We start from the raw sequence: 15,858 nt of genomic DNA on the forward strand, positions 1-15,858 counted from the left end.
AGGGAGAGACAGGGGAAAAGACGCAGGGGTTAAGAAGCATAATTGAAAGGTACAAAAGAGACAGGGGGATGTTGAGAACAGTATAGAAAATGGAGAAGCCAAAGAACTTTTATGCACGACCCATGGATATGAACTAAGCGGGTGGGGAGCTTGCTGGAGGGACTAGGGGTACTGGGCGAGGCAGGGAAAAGGGGGAAAAATTGGGACAGCTGGAATAGCACAATCAATAAAACATATTTTCTTAAAAAATGAAAACTTAAACTGTTAAAAAAGAATGCCAGAAAAATTAAAAGCCAGTCTCCCTCATGAACAAAGACATAAACATCCTTAACAAACTACTGGCAAGTCAATTCCAGCATTATGTAGAAAGCACAATACACCATAACTAAGTGGAGTATATATTAAGAATACAAAGTTAGTTCAGCACTCAAATATCAATCAATATAATTGCCACATTAACAGAAAAAGATGAAAAATCCTATGATCCATCTCAATGGATGCTGAAAAAGCTTTAAAAAACCAAACGACAAAACTATAGACTGGGAGAAAATATTTACGACACATATCTGAAAAAGGACTTATATCCAGAATACCTCTTTTACTACTCAATTATGAAAAGCAAGAAAACCTGGTTATTAAAAAAAAAAGTGGGCTGGAGGGCCTGGCCAGGCGGCTCCGCTGATGGGAGCATCGTCCTGTGCACCGTAAGCCATGGGACCAATCCGGTCAGGGCACACACAGGAGGCAACTAACTGATGTCTCTCTGTCTCCCCCTCCTTCCTTCCCCCAACCCTTCCTCTCTCTAAAATCGATAAACATATCCTCTGGTAAGGATTTAAAAAGTTGGCCCTGGCTGGTGTAGCTCAGTGGATTGAGTGTGGGCCTACGAACCAAAGGATCACGGTTCAATTCCCAGTTAGGGCACATGCCTGGTTTGCAGGCCAGTTCCCAGCAGGGGACGCATGAGAGGCAACCACACATTGATGTTTCTCTCCCTCTCTCCTTCCCTTCCCCTCTAAAGATAAATAAATAAATTCTTAAAAAACTTGGGGGGGCCCTACACTAAATCAACAACAACACAACAAAAATGTTCTTACCACTTTTACAACGTAGGGTGCATCGCTGCCCACTGACTTTGAAGAATTCTTATCAGCTGTTTGGGAAAAATGACACACAATATCAGGACAAGAAGTAGCATTACTATAGACTGTCACTAACACTTTATTAATATTTAGGTACATATATTTATAACCCCGTGACAGAATAAATTTCAGTCCCCAAATATGTATTTCAGGATACCATTACAATATACGTTATCAATTCTAAGGCTTTCTTTTTGTGTTTTAACATGTCTATTACTGGAATGCATCTTATAATGGAATGCATCAATTAAGTATGAAAAACTCTAAGCTAAACCTTTAATTCAAAAGAATACATGGCCTCTGATACACTAACGCATATTGAGAATCACCAAGAGAGGACCTGATGCAATGGCCTACACCTAATGAACTAGGGAATCATTTGAAGTAGGAGTAAGAAAAGAGGGAGCGGAAGGTCCAAAATCATGAGTTTGGGGGGAAGCACACCGAGACCCAGGACGCTGGCACCGACACTCCGAAATGCCAGCCAGAACACTAATAGTACTACTGTGGCTGTCATTTTATTTCACAGAAATGAAGGAGCACAGCTGCCCTAGAACACTGAGTCGGGAACACAAGGTTGCCAGTATTCATTAAACAAATGTTTGCCAAGTACTTGCTATATGCAGATTTCTAAGAAACTGATTTAGCAGTGAACAAGAAAAAGTAATCCCTGCCCTTATGAAGCTAACATTTCCGTGGCAGGATACAGACAACAACGAAAGCATCGACTCTGCGTGCCGGTGACAAGCGCTGCAGGGAAAACCAAGGGGAAGGGCGGGCAGGCAGTGGTGCGAGCGTGTAAGAGGAGCCTCACCACCAGGGCGTTACTGGAGCTGCGGGCCACACGCAGGGTGGGAATGAGCCGTTCGATGTCTAGGCAAAGGTCACTCGGGGCCGACCGGCCCTGGGCCCTGACGTGGGAGCCTCTGACATGTCTGAGGAAGGCAAAAAGCCAAAGCAGCTGGAGAAAAGGCGTGAGTGAGAAGCAGCAGGAACAAGCACCATGAGCTCCGCCGGTGACGCAAAGGTCTCACGGAATGAGATGCAGAGGCACCAGAAGGCTTTGAAGAGAAGTCTGACCAGACTCTGCTTTTACCGAACTGTTCGGCTGCATTGGGGAGAATGGAGTGTGCAGACAGGAAACCGCACTCTGGTGACACTCGAGGGAGGCCTAAACCACAGGGGCAGCAGAACTGTCAGACTGTGGACATACTTCCAAAAAAGAGCCAATGGGATGGGTTGATGAACTGGATGGAGAGGTTAAGTGAGGGAAAGGAGGTGAGGATGACTCCAGGTCTCTGGTCTCACCAACTGGAAAGAGGAAGCTGCTACTTCCAAAGCCGGAGAAAACCGCAGGAGTTGCTGGTACTTTGGGGGTGTCTAAAATTTGACACCTGTATCAAATATCCAAGTTCAGATATTAAATATGCAGCAGATATACAGGGTGGGGCAAAGGTGGATTTACAGTTGTTCGTACAGAAATACAATAACTAGTCAACAGTAATACAAGAATAAACTCTTTCACATACTCACAACTGTACACCTACTTTTCTCCACCCTTTATAAGTCTTCAGTTCAGAAGAGTGATGGCAAGTTAGAAAATAAATGAGAGTCACTAACCTCTGACACAAGAGGAGACACCCTAGGAGATGCGTGTAGACAGAAAAGAAGACACCCCAGGACTGAGTCCTAAGGCAGTCTCACACCGGCGGTCTCACACCGGAGGTCTCACACCTGAGGTCTCACACCAACAGTCTCACACGGGAAGCTCAAGAGATAAGGAGGGACAGACCAAGGAAACCAGGAAACCACCAGCCAACTGGGAAGCAACGAGAACACTTCGGTGTAAAGAAGACACACCAGGTCATAAGTTGGCTTATGGGCAGAAGGAAGAGCCAAGGAACACCAATTAGATACTGAATTAGTAACAAAGCAGATTTTAAAATAAGCATTTAGTGTACGAAATATTAAATTGAGGATAGTGTACTAATAATACTGTACAATTCAAATGAGGAAAGAAGGGGGAAGAAATTCAATAATTCATTCAAACAATATGTACTGCAAAATATGCCAGGCACTAGGAACACCATAAGAAGAGCTGTCCCATCATCAAGAAGCACATGTTTATTCTGGAAAGAAGAACAGTAATTTCAATACAGCGTGGAAAGAACTATAAAAGGATTAACACAGAGGGACCATAAATAGATTGCGCCTACCCTAAACTCAGCTTTGGAAAATCGAAGTAAAAGAAGCAACACATCCAAAGATCAAGAGGCAAAAGGGAGCATTCTAATCAAAGCATAGATTTTGAGGCGATAAGAGGGGTGAAGCTAAAGTTACAGAGAAACCAGACTGTATGAAGTGTCTTATATGCTGTTCTCAAAACTTTGGCACTTAATCCTAATGGAACCAGGGAGACGTTAAAGACATTCAAGCAGAAGGTCACAGGATCTGATTAGCAGGCGAGGCCACTCAAGCCACGACACACACAATGGGCTGCCAGGGGACAAGGCTGAGCAGAGGAGAGTCACTGCTACAATGGAATCCAGACGGGACATGAAAACGACCTGCACTGAGAAGGTAGTGGCAGCAAAGGAGAGAAATGAATGGTCCGAGGAGCCCCTCAGTTAAAGCGACATAACCAGAGGAGATGCCGGGCGCGGTGGGGAAGGAACACTGGAGAGTGCCCTCCCGGGGTCCGCGTTTGTGGGAGTCACTCGTTCAGGTAACCCTCTCCCAGCCACAGGCGTCTCAGGAGAGAGAAGAGGATGATACGAGTTTCAAGCCTGCCTGTGGGACGTCGTGTAGAGGTCGCTTGCAGGCCACTGGCTAGGAGCCTGCACTGAGGAGACCCAGTCCTGGGCTACAGATAAAAGGCTTTGAGAGGACCGGCAAGGTCAGACCCTGATTGGGAAATCTACAATACAGAGAAGCCATAAGACGGGGTGGGGTCACCCGGAGAGGACACACAGAATAAAGAGTGAGCCACAGGGGGAAGGCTGGAAAACACGCAACACCTAGGAGGACAACTGGGCACGTCCAGAGAGGTAGGTGGGAAACCCGAAATGAAGGTGTGTGGTCAGGAAGACAACGGAAGCGATTTTTATCAGTGTGAAAGTGAAACCATATCAAATGCTGCAAAAAATATCCACAGGAAACTCAAAAGCAATCTGTTTAATTCATGAGCGAAAACTGCTGACAGTCTTGACTACGGCAGTTGTGGTGAAACTGGAGGCAGCACTGAAGCAGCCCCTTCCCCAGATTCATCACCCCAGGTCTACAGAAGCAAAGTTTCAGCACAAATAAAACTGCTAACACTCATGCAAAACAAGTCCCAAATTTGCCAAAGGGTTCATGAGCAAAGTTACCGAATTAAGAACCTGCTTGTTTAAAGACAAGTTCCCATTCCCGCTTTGGGATGTCCTGATCGACACATTTGGCAGAGACAGCTTACAGAATCTGCCATATCTAAATTACAAGGTCAAAAACATACACCTGGCTAATAAAGCTACTGACCTTTCATGGTTTATGAGGACTTCACCTTAAGTCAACCACAGCCAAGTTCACCAGAATGGGTTTGGCTCTGAACAAAACTGAAGAATCAACACTTATTTCCTACTGCCCTAGAGGAATCACACTTATAAAATGTAGTCAAGCAGCGGTTTTTTTAGCTGTTTTGTGAATGCACCCCACAGACCCGCTAACCAACTGCATGAGCCCATCCGACCTGGAGGAGGTGGGGTGAGCACAGCTGTGCTTTCCGCTCTGGCAGTGGGCTCAAGCTTCAGCGTGTGGGCCCCACAGTTTCTGACTGGCAGGCCTGGGGTGGGGCCTGAGAGCCGGCAGTTAGGACAGGTCTCCCCAGGTCTCCCCTTGATGCTAACCTACTCTACAACACTGGCATTCTTAGAGAGATGCTGCTTCAAAGAGAAAAGGGGTTCCGCTACTAAAAATAAAATTTTCTAAACCTCCAGGCAGAAATTAAATAATGAATTAAGCGATGGACTAACCAAATCAAGATTAAAGGTGAAAATGGAAAAATTAGAGAGAAATATCAAAAGCAAACATGAAATGCATTATATCATGATAATGTTCTTGATGAAGCAGACAGCTTTAGAAGTAAGCAGGTAAAATATTTTTTACGTCAACAATTTAGTTAACCTATAGAATCTCAGGGTTCCACAACAGGTCCCTCAAAACTTCCAGGTAAATATGCTAACAGTATATTAAATCAGGCCTAATGCAGTCTCTAGATCATTCTCCTAATTCCACAATAATGACTAATAGGGTTGTATAGAAAGAAAAATAATCTACATCTGTTAAAGATCTGAAAATTGTCAAATTAAACCAAAACAGAGAAGTAAATCCTAATTGGAAGGAGGTAGGAGAAAATCTACATCAATTTCTGTGGGTCACAGAAAAATGCAAGATCATACGTAATGCCTTAAAAACCTAAAGCCACGGTGCTCACTGATGGCACTGGTACAGATGTTTGCCCTCTTCTCTAGCCTGACTAAAGCAACCGTCTTCTTTTCCATCCCGCGTCAGAGATGCATTTCTGCCTAATCACATAACATTGAAGTGACTGTAGATTAGGAACATCGTCTAAAAGCTCACAACTGAGAAACTACTTTGGTAAGAAAGTATATAAACTTTGGCCCAACACTGCTAAAATCATTAGAAGTAGGCACTCTCTTACCGAGATATATACAACCAAAGCCGCCTTGGCCGATGGGTAGTCCCAGCTTCCACTCCTTTTTGGACATGTCGGTGATTACCTCCCCAGCTGCAAAGTCTTCTGCAAGACGTCTCTTTGCAGGGCCCTGTCTTCCAGCTTGTGCTGCTTTAGCGCGAGGCATTTTCACTGTAACATAAAGCACGCAACACTCAGGATTATAATCCCAGAAGTGTTCAAAAACGTTTTTCACTAAGGAAAGCTTCCATGCAATACCGATGCTTTTTAAATCCCTACTAATGCTAAAACTCAAAGGACATCTGTTCTAATTTATTATCCTTTTTAATTATCTCTTAACTTTGGAGAGAAAACAATAAATAAAATAATCTATACAATTACTTTCAAGTGCTACTTAACAAGAAAAATGTTGCTCAATGAAGTTGAGGGGGGAAGGGTGCATCCAGATAGAATGTACACTTCATTGTAAAGCAGTGAGTTTATGAAGGTCAACACCAATGTGATAAGAGCACAGTATACAGACTGAAAACACAAGACAACACAAAGGGAAAAGGAACAATTTTCTGAACTTAAAAATAATGTGAAGATCAAAATGAAAGGCCAATCACATATATAAGAAAAATCAACCCAGGATAACCAACACTAAGATACAGCTTAATAAAATTACTAAACTTAATAGTAAAAGAAAATATTCGTTGAGCACCCAAGCCAAGAAAAATATATATTTTATATGGAAAATAAAATCAGATTGTCATCACTGACAGCAATGCTTTATGCCAGAAAAAAATGTAATGTTATTTAAGACTTGAGGATAAGAAACATAAGCTGAAGATTTTATACTCAGTTAAATCTCAAGTATAAAGACTTCAAAGTGTTATCAACATGAAAAAGGGAGAATCTACCCGAGAACAAGCCTCAGATACCCAGAATGACTTACCTAAGAACTGACAGTGAGCAGCAGACACTCACTTGTAGAACCTGAGACTCAAAAGGCAGTAAAGGAAAGAATGGACAACTGTGGAAATCAGAGAACATACGCAAAAAAGTCTTTATCCCATAATTATATTGTAGTGTACTTGGTTTTTTTAACTAAGACTACTGTATACACAAATGTGGAATAATGCAAATGAGTAATTTTGTGATGTTTCAATTCTATCATACCCCTGCATCCTTAAAAATCAGGATTCAAATATGGAAGAGAATTCAGATGAAAGACAGAAGGTCAAAAATGCTATATATTGGGAAATATTTTTAACTCAGATGGCATCTTATCTTTTATGAAAACCATACACACGCACACTTTTTTATTTCCTAACCCCACTCCCAAAAAAGCTCAACAACAATAACCACCCCAGCAGCAATGAGCATCCCTAGTACACCAACTGTATTCCTGAAATACCATTACTTGTACAAAGAAACGAGGTGAAGAAATGGCTGATCCCGGGCCCGGGGCTGCAAGTGCACAACACAGACTTGGAACACCTGTCGTTCGTGGATATAAAGGAAGCTACCCAAAACCACCCCAGTTATGTCAACTGTGTGTAAGAGGCCAGCCTGACAGATGTCCCCACTGACCAAGGATGGGCCAGTTTGTGCCAATAAGGATGACAACAACCACAATGGATTAAGGTGTAAAATGGGTAACTCCCAAGAGTCTGTAACAGTAAGAAACCCGAAATGGTCACCTCTAGAGGGCAACAGAAGCATTTACCCTTTCTTGCTAATACAAAGTATACCACTGGGTAACCAACAGAAGATGAAGAAAAATTTCTCCTTTTAGAAAAATGTCAGCTAATAAATGACTAAGAACGGCTGGGTTAATACCATTTCTCCCTCCTAATGAACTAATAAATCCAGACATTGAGGCTTAACAGCTACTAACATCAAAATACAAGAGATATCCAGGCATTCTATGCCTCCTGATAAGAGAATACATGACATGAAGCAGTCTTGCCAAAAAGGAAGAAAAAATACTTAGACCCTGAATCTGACCAAGCCTAGCAGTTCACAGGCTGAAGGGAACGGAGAACAGAGTAAAACAGAAGGCCGGAAAGTGGTCAGCACAACCCCAAATGTGGGAGACCCCACGGCACGTGGAACCCACTTCCTCAACAGAAGAAAGAGAGAAGCTATGGGGAGAAGAAAGCTAGACCTAAAAAAGACTTGGAGACGGCACATGTAAACCAAAACTAAATCATGCCCATCTAAGCCAGTGTTTAGGGATGCACATCCGAGTATGAAACGGTAACGACAGGGTACTGATGACCATAGAAACCGAAGTTACACTGGAAACGCGGAGCAAAGCTGTGACTGGGATGGGCACAGGGCTGGCGAGGTTCTGCTTATGAAAGCACCTTGTAATCTGTTGTCTACATTTGTTTGATAAGGTTTTCTGTATTGTTAGTTTATGGTTTTAAACATTAACAAATTACTGTTCCTCTAATAAACAATCACAAAAGAATCAAGACCAGAAATCTCTTCATATTCCACGAGCTTGTCCAACCACACACACGCGCGCGCGCGCACACACACACACACACACACACACACACGGGAAAGGAGAAGACTCTTGTAGCAAAATCTGTACTTCATTTCCTCTGAACTACTGGTACCCTTTTGCTTTTCAGAGGCACTCACTATACACTGTATTAAAGAATTTAGCTCTCTGTATTGCAAATAGTCTCCCCAATTAATCTGCCTTTTCATACCGTTTACTTGAGCTTCTGGATTTTACATCACCCTTAGACATCCTCATCCAGTCAGATTACTTTTTTCAATCACCTCCCATGTTTTCTCTTACGGTTTCATATTTTGCTGGTAAAATTTTGATCTGTCTACATTTATCATGGAATAAAATCCAAAGTGGGAATCCAGCTTTTTCCAAATGTTTATCCAGTTTTTTCTTTACCTCGAGAGATCTAGTGTTCAAGGAACTTCTATCATACCACCTTAACTAAGCACAAAGTTCATATAAAGTTGTTCAATGTAGGTCCTAGATTACCAGCTTCTTTACAAAAAGAAGAAAAAAGAGGAAGAAAGACAGATGCATTTAATTAGTACATGACACTAAGTTTCTGCTTGGGCGAAGACCTCTCTCACACTTTGGTCCGTTCCACATGAATGTCAGGAAGTTGTTGAAATACACGCCACTGCTCTACAGAAAGGCCACCGTAACACAAACTGCTTCTTTTAAATGTCCCTAAATGGCCCTGGATGGTGTGGCTCACTTGGTTGGGGCATCGTCCCACAAAGTGAAAAGCTGAGGGTTCAATCCCCACATGCCTGGGTTGCGGGTCCCCAACCAATCAATGTGCGTCTCTCATCAATGTCTCTGTCCCTCTTTGCCTCCCTTCCCATCTCCAAAAAAATCAACAAGCATGTCCTCTGGTGAGGATATATCTAGATGATAGATATCTAGATAGATAGATAGGCCCTAAATGAAACTCCCTTCATCCTGGAGCCCTTCATGGAAAAAGATGTGGAGGCCTCCCAGCCCCCACGGTCCGAGGCGGGGCTCAGGCAGCGGTGGCGGTGCCAGTGCTCCAGGGCTGGCTTCCGCTGGGGGTGGGCAGGGAGTAACAGTGAATGTGCACACCTTCCTCAAATAACACACCTTTCAAAATGCTGAGAAACGTGAAACACGGAAGCACGTACAGCCAGTCTGCCACTGCCTGGTACAGGGCAATTCAAAGAATAACCATTCCTACAAAGAAAAAGCCATACATGAGAATTGTTGTAACTGCTGGAGCATGCTGCTGGAGTCCACTTGCTATCACTTTATTTAGGAATAAAATGGATATTCATAAGTAAAATTTTTCTGCAGTTTTTCCTACTATATTCATCTATTTTGACCTCAATATTATGCTCACTTCATAAAGACTTTAGAAGCTCTTCCTCTTCTACCACAACACAGAGAATTTAAACAGCATTTACATGATCAGGGCCTGGAACCACCGGACGACGTAAGTGCAGGAAAGGAAGGGGGCGCGCGGCGCCTCACACCCCGTGCACTGACCAGTGCAGCCGCGTGAAATCTGACTCGCGGCAGATGCCGCCAACTGCTCTCCTGCGCGCCGACCTCGGAGACATGAAAACAGGCCCACCACGACATGGACAGCAATGGTGACAGCAGCTTTATTCGAAACACTGGACGCTCACACGTCGGACGACAGGAAGAGACACAAGATGAAACGGGTGCGCCTCCCCGGCAGGGTGCAGAAAGAGAAGTCACACACCACACCAGAGGCTGCGAGACTCCACTCCCGTGAGGTGTGACGACAGACGGAACTCGGCCGTGACGACGGAAGTCAAACAGGGACACCAGCTGGGGGAGGAGAGGACTCAGAGCTGGCGTCCAGAGGAAGGTTTCTGGGGACAGAGTGTCGCTCTACATCCCACCCTGGTACCCTTAAACAGTGTGTTCCCTTCATAAAAACCAGTCAAGCTGTATGTTTATGTTTTCCATTGTTTTTTATTATGTAAAATTAATAGTAATTTACATAAATCATTACTGTTATGACAGTCAGGGTACAGTCGGGAGATAAAAAATACACAAGTAAGGTAAACAGGAAAAGTGAGTGTAAAAACACTACCTGTACAGGCGGTGCACCACTGAAGGGGAGGCGGGGAGCGCGAGGCAATGCAGGCACAGCCAATGCCCGAGGCAGTCACTCCCTGCAGGGCCACGGGGTAACAGAAAAGGGAACCCTTCGTGGACAAGCCGTGCTCCAGCCCGCTGGGTGGCCGAGTTCTCCAGGGTGCCAGTGGGCTGCAGCTGGCCCACAGGACTCTGCCTGCTGGGGTGCTCTGGGAGCAAGAAGCTGCCTGCTGGGCTGCTAAGAACGTCACGAAGAGGAAGCCTAGTTGGTAGCCCACCTAAGACGGAGAAGGAAAAAACCAAGCACACAGCAACACGAGAGAAGCCCCTTCCGCCTTGCCACGCCCCCTCCCTCACCCACCAGTGACAAAACCTAAGGCTGTGCTAAAAAGGAGAGGGTGCTCACAGGGTCCAACCCGAGTGCTACCACGAACAGAGCAGAGGACGGAGAATCCGGAGATGGGAGGCAATGCACCGATCGTGTGCACATACACCTGGGCGACAAACACCGGACCAGGACACAGGGGGCATCTGCACCGCACCCTCGGGTGGCCTAGAGCCCGCCTCCTGCCAGTGCCCACTCACTCCTCTTCTCCCAGCTCCTGGCAGCCCCTCAGCGCATGCCGTTCACTTCGGAGAACACAAGTCTGCCAGCCTCCGAGTTCTGTCTCAGATCCCGGTGTCCCTTTTCGGCATCCTCCCATGCCCCTGTCTGACCTTCCCTGCGTCTGGCAGCCCCTCTTAGTCAAGTTCCAGGGTTACATAAAATCTTGTTTTTCAATGTCCTTGTTCCTTTACAGGTGATTTCTGAAAATAAAGAATTATTTAAAACCAGAGTCCCTGCTAAAAAACTGTGATAACATAACCATAGCATTTGCTTCAACAAGTTAGTGAATTTTGTAAAGAACTTAAGCTTTGGCTGGTGTGGCTCAGCAGACTGAGCGCCAGCCTGTGAACCAAGGGGTCGCAGGTTTGATTCCTAGTCAGGGCACATGCCTGGCTTGTGGGCCAGGTCAGGGAACCAGTAGGGGGCATGCCAGAGGCAACCGCACATTGATGCTCCTCTCCCTCTTTCTTCCTCCCTTCCCCTCTAAAATAAATAAATCGTTTAAAAAATACTAAAATACTAATTAAAATACTGATACTAATGTGAAATAAACAATTACATTAGTACATTACAGGTGTCTTCTAAAAATGACCCAACACCTACTTCAAAATTTCTAAAGAGCACACTGGAGGGCGCGCACCTCGACCAAGTCCCTCCACGGAGCTTCTGCCCACCCGGAACAAAGAAAACCCACTCATGAGAGCCAACCCAACAGCCGCGTCTCAAAGAGAAAGTGCACCAGCACGCGCCACCCACTACCTAACCCGACCGCTCCTTCCCATCCACATTCAAGGAGACACATGCGAGAGCACATCAGCATTCAAACCAGCACTGCCCTGAGCTGAAATCACTCACTGGTACACTCCACATTAGCATATCCACCAAAATTTAATTGTAAACAGAGTGATTATGGCACTAAAGTTATTAAATACACAAAGCAAGCTTGGAACTATACATATTCAAATAGAATTTCAGTGGCAGATCAACTTTTATATTGGAAACAATACCCTAATTAATAGTCAGCTCTGATAATAAAATGGTCCTGTTTTTCAGATAACATTCCAAAAAAGTTCTGCTATGAATATTAAAGTGTTGTGCAGAGAGTTTTTACATTTCAATAGCTATATTTATCACAATATGGTACTGTATTTAGACAACTGGCACTTTTCAAGTCCTGGATTCAAATTTGGAGCAATTTCTTTTTTTAATCTTCTGTTGAAGAGACAAAAAAGTCTGAACGATTCCAACAATTCTACTTACACTTAGCGCTACAAACCCATCACATCCGACTGGAAGACGACAGCACTGTGCAAAACCTGTTACACACTGGACACCGAGTCACACATTTCCCGAGACGGGTGTGCACGCAGGTTCCTGAGAGGGCCGTGCAGTTCACGAAGCGTCTCTGATACCTCCAGGCTGCAGACACCCTGACTCAAGGACACCGCTGCACGCACTGGACTGGTCACCGTCCCGCAGACACGGCACCGACAGGGCCCCAGCTCCCCGCTGCGTGGTGTAAAGCTGCCTCTTGCCCTCCCTCTCTGCATTTATGGAAATTTCTCTACACCCAAGTACCTCAGTCAGGTATGAGCTCTGGCTTTTGCAGTGTTCTTACCTCTTAAGAGATTTGATAAATGTTCACTGCAACTTTGTAAGCTCCCTGAAAAGAAAATTGTCCCGCAATGCACTGCACTTGGTAGGAATTCAAAAGTGTGTTCCTGGACACACTTTCGTGCATGTGTTTTTCTTCCTTTGAAGCTCCTGACATCTAACTTCACACTTGATGGACATCACCCAACTGCAGTGGATACAGTCCCTCTTTCACAAGTCCAGCAACTCAAATCCCTCCCACACTCCACAATGTCTATGTCGAACCGTGTTTATTCTCCTCAAAACGAGAATCCACCTTCCCGACTCATAATTCTCCACGATGACTCATCTCCTAGTTTACAGGAAAAAAGCAAACACAAAACCATGGAAGCTTCAGGTGGGAATTCCCTATGTTACCAAGACCCAAAGCTACAAACTTCCCGCCTGGCCACGTGCAGCCCTGCGCTGCACTCGTCCCTTCTGCCTTCTCTGCTGTCCCCACCACACGGGAACGCGGCCCTCCTCTCTCAAACACCAGGCCGTTCTCTGCCTGTGTCTCACCTCCACAAAACGTAACCCAGTCATTAACCTTCTCTCTCTCACTCAACATCTCCTTCGACTGGATCCTCCCCACCACCTTTTAAACACGCTCACGCCTCGCCCAGTTTTTAAACACTTTTGTAATCCCCCTCTACTACCACCCTAACTGTTTTCTCCCTTTGTCTTAGCACCTGTCTGTACTCAGCTGCATTTCCCTTCCCCCCACTCACCTCGCTGCCCCTCCCTCTGGACTCCACCTTCGGGGTCCACTCCGTCCACCCTTGCTGAGGGCGCTGAAGCCAAATGGCACCTGCGATCATCTCACCGCCTGGCTCAGCAGCACTCGGCAACGTGTTTGCCCCTCCCCTGCTGGAACACTCCCTTCGCCGTCACAGTACCAGGCGCCCGGGTCTCCATTCCACTGAGCAGGCCACACGCAGTCCAGACACCGGGGGAGACACAGCAAGGAGTGAGAGCTTGCCCTTTCAAGGCGCTGCTTCCACTTCCCGTAGTACTAGTTTTCACAGCAAGCAACGAGGTCAACTACGAATTTATGAAGACAAGAAATGGTGTGTTCACTCATTGGTTCCCTCACAAACATCCACCGATTATCAGCCGCACACCAAGCACTGCTCTAGACACTTGGGGAGCAAAACAAAGGTCCTGCCCTTGGACACTTACATTCTACCAGGAAGAGACAGAAAATAAAAACAGACATAATGAATAAATGATCTAATATTTTGAAAAATGTAGTGCCCTGTTGAAAAATGAAAAAGTAAAGCAGGTCAGGGGGCCAGAGGACAGAGAGCGCAAGGCGGCAGGGGTCAGCTCGCAGCATTCACAGAGGGGTCAAGGTCAGGCCCGTCAAGACGATAAGATCTGAGCAAAGACTGGAAGGAGGTGAGGACGTTGGCCATGAGTATCCAGGGCAAGCGACCAGGCAGAGGGTGAGGAGCACACACGCCCTAAGGTGGGAGCTCGCCAGGCAGCCAGGGAAGGGCCAGGATGCTGGCACGGTGCGGGTGGAGACACGAGGGACCAGGGGGAGGGGAGGCAGAGAGCTGACGGAGGGACGACGGAGCAGCTGGGCCCCAGAGGCCACTGCAAGGGCTCTGACTCCTGCAAAAGGGTGACACACCTCTTGGAACAGGTACTGCACTTGTATTTAGATTCCCAACACCTCGATCAATAAAAAAACAAAAAACAACGTTCATACAATGGCATCCCAAGAAAAAACATGTCCCCCCAAAAAAAAATAAAAATCATACTCCAAGCACTTCAGGCAAGAAGAATTCTCCCTCAGACCGACTTCTCACTGACATTCTTACATTTTTATAGTTCTTGCTAACATGTATTATTCCATTCTCAAAATCCACTCCATCTATAGACTGCACTGTATACAAATCCAAAATTTTGAGTGCCTTTTATCACTAACATCACCTCAGGGCAGGAATGGGTTTGTAAGGGGTCAAACTCCATTCCTCAAAGCAGAGAGAGAATTAAGCAGGGGGGTCCGACCTGTGGCCCAGGGGCTGCACGGGGCCCAGGACGGCTATGAATGCAGCCCAACACAAAGTCTACCCATAAATTTACTTAAGACGATACTTAGTTTTATTACTTAGATAGGTATATTTTCTATACCAGTGATCACAAATCTGGGACTTGCTCGATGATTTTAAAAGATTACTGAAAGCGCCGCTGCATAGTCAGGGTTATTATGAGGACTTTTTTGCTTATCTGTGGTGGCACATATCACAAACAGTACACACGGGTGAACTGTTCATCATCTTTTGTTCATCAGTTTTCATTAGTGTTCGTGTGTTTAATGTGCGGTCCAAGACAACTCTTCTTCTTCCAACGTGGCCCAGAGATGCCGAAAGGCTGGGCACCTGGATCAAACCCTACTCTCCTTTCACTTAAACTGCACACTATGTGGTAGCGCTACACTAGAGTAAATGGTTTGCAACTTTTTAACAGGAAACATAAAACCTTTTACTATGCTATGCCCCTTTTTAATTTAATAGAAAAATAATACTGACCCCATAGAATTCTACATTATTACAATGTGTAATGCCTGCTTCATTAAATCATTTGCTCATCGATATTTATTGGTGAGCAATAAATAATATTGGGCACATATTCTCTGCCAGAACTATTCTACAAGATGGGAATAAAGCAGTGAACAAATCAGACCAAAAAATCCCTGCCCTTGCCAAATTTATATTTTTATTCAGGAGACATAATTTTTAAAAAAATTAAAACCTGCTATATCCAACACTAAAAATTGCTAAGGAAAAAAAAATAAAGTAGGGACTGGGACTTGGGGGTTGGTTTAAAATGTAAAAGACCACCTGGTAAAACCTCACAAAAAGGTGACATTTAAATGAAGACCTGAGAATAAAGTAAGGGAATGTAGCCATGCACTCACCTGTTGGAAGAGCATCCCACACTGGGGGAGGAGCGAGTGCAAAGGCCCTGAGGCCCTGCCTGGCTTGTTCTAGAAATAGCCAGGAGGCTGGCGCAGCTACCAGGGAGTTAGCCAGGGGAGCACACCAGCTGACTGACGTCAGAGATGTGGCAGGTGCGTCTGACACACGGCTACCCTTCGGGCACTGACTTTAACTCTCGGCGACAGGGAGACCACGGGGAGGTTCGAGCAGAGAAGTGGCGTGCTGCCTTGGGTTCT

General features: G+C 45.3%; 1 protein-coding gene across 5 annotated transcripts in view; it reads right to left on the minus strand.

Moving 5' to 3' along the window:
• Positions 1-15,858, minus strand: part of VRK1 (VRK serine/threonine kinase 1) — a 72,759-nt gene that overhangs the window by 41,222 nt on the left and 15,679 nt on the right. For all 5 annotated transcript variants that reach the window (XM_037130262.2, XM_037130263.2, XM_037130260.2 and 2 more), the window contains exons 2-3: positions 5,842-6,006; positions 1,098-1,153 (exon numbers count right to left, since the gene is read on the minus strand). In XM_037130262.2, the coding sequence (XP_036986157.2) occupies positions 1,098-1,153; positions 5,842-6,001 (216 nt within the window). In that variant the 5' untranslated portion in view covers positions 6,002-6,006. The remainder of the gene's footprint in view (positions 1-1,097; positions 1,154-5,841; positions 6,007-15,858) is intronic.

This window comes from Artibeus jamaicensis, unplaced genomic scaffold (assembly GCF_021234435.1).
Source record: "Artibeus jamaicensis isolate MK-2021 breed Jamaican fruit bat unplaced genomic scaffold, CSHL_Jam_final contig_444, whole genome shotgun sequence".
NCBI lineage: Eukaryota > Metazoa > Chordata > Mammalia > Chiroptera > Phyllostomidae > Artibeus > Artibeus jamaicensis.